This window comes from Mus caroli, chromosome 17, assembly GCF_900094665.2.
Source record: "Mus caroli chromosome 17, CAROLI_EIJ_v1.1, whole genome shotgun sequence".
In the NCBI taxonomy this organism is placed as follows: domain Eukaryota; kingdom Metazoa; phylum Chordata; class Mammalia; order Rodentia; family Muridae; genus Mus; species Mus caroli.
The window spans coordinates 54,626,485-54,627,944 of NC_034586.1; the positions used below are offsets into that span (position 1 = coordinate 54,626,485).

At 43.8% G+C, this 1,460-nt stretch overlaps 1 protein-coding gene across 1 annotated transcript in view; it reads left to right on the forward strand.

Moving 5' to 3' along the window:
- LOC110312287 (contactin-associated protein like 5-3) overlaps positions 1-1,460 on the forward strand; it is a 579,184-nt gene that overhangs the window by 249,523 nt on the left and 328,201 nt on the right. Inside the window, exon 6 of the mRNA XM_029470910.1 lies at positions 493-677. Within this exon, the coding sequence (XP_029326770.1) occupies positions 493-677 (185 nt within the window). The remainder of the gene's footprint in view (positions 1-492; positions 678-1,460) is intronic.

A 1,460-nucleotide genomic window follows, 5' to 3' on the forward strand; every position in this document is an offset into this window, starting at 1 on the left:
GGAGGAACTGAGTTCATACAGTAGGCACTCAAAATTTGCAGCTGAAATGGTTATGTTTTCCTCTCTTCCTGTGTGAACAGACACACTTTGTATGACCACTGGCTTCCTCAAAGTTGGTTCAAGATCTGCTTTCTTCATTCATAATCTTATACATTGTGTGTGTGTTTAATTATGTTTTTTCTAAGTGTTGAAACGTTTGTGTTCATTCTTATTGTTTTTGCCAATATTGTAAGCATTTCTGCCACCATGTGATTGCTGGTGTCCTGGAAACATTCATTTCCTATCCGAAAGTGGGGGTGTATATCATTTGAGCTACAGCCTGGCTGTGGAATTTAAGGGAAACCGGTGAATGACTCCTTCTGTATGCCTGTTGGTGTGCACTGTGAAGGGACAGCTTTGAGGAATCCTCACCTACCTGGAACTCAGTGCTATTGATGGGTATGAATCAAAGCTGCTCAAGCTAAGACTCCATTCCACCTTCCACCTCTGCAGATGACAGCAAAGCCCAGGTCAGCAGCACTGCACCCTTGGCAACTCTGGGTAGCCTTCTGGATGACCAGCACTGGCACTCAGTTCTCCTGGAGCGTGTGGGCAAGCAGGCAAACTTCACTGTGGACAAGAACACACAGCACTTCCAGACCAAGGGTGAGACTGATGCCCTGGACATTGACTATGAGGTGAGTCAACCCTCCCTGCAGGTTCCCTGGCATGGGAGGGAGGCTGCTAAATAGAACGTTTAAGCCCCTCCATCTGGGCTAGGCTACAAGGGAGGACTCTCCAAGAAAGACCTGCTCTAAGGTCTGGAATTGCTTGGGCAATTCTGGGTCCCTGGTGAGGTATCAACTGTACAAGTTAAAAATCAATACTTCTTTTTACTCTCATGTGTGTATGTATGTATGTATAGTATTATGTGGCAGGGGTGTGTGTGCCTGTTGCTGTGTCACAGAAACCTGACAACTAGGAGTTTAATTGACTTATGATTCCTGATTAGAATCTATCATTTCAGAGAAGTCAAGGCACAAACTCAAGTAGCTGGCCAGTCACATTGCATTGACAGTAAACAGAAATGAGAATAAACATGCTTTTCTTTATTTATTCTTAAGCATATTTCTTCACATATATGCAGCCCAGGGCTCAACCAATCTGGTGATGTAGATAAGGTTCATAGTGGGTCTCCCTCCCTCAAACAGCAATCAAGACAATCTCTTACAGACATGCCACAGGCCAGTGTAATAAAGATTGAATTGACTCTCTTCCCAGGTGATTCTAAAAGCAAGTGAACTTTAAAGCTATCCATCAAAATATATATTTCTCTTTAAGTGTCTCCATATGTCCTTGTGCTTGTATATGTGTGAGCGTCTGTATATATGTGCCTCTGTGTGTATGTATGTGTGTGGTGTGTTGCAGTGTGTGTGTGTGTGTGTGTGTGTGTGTGTGTGTGTGTGTGTGTGTGTGTGTGT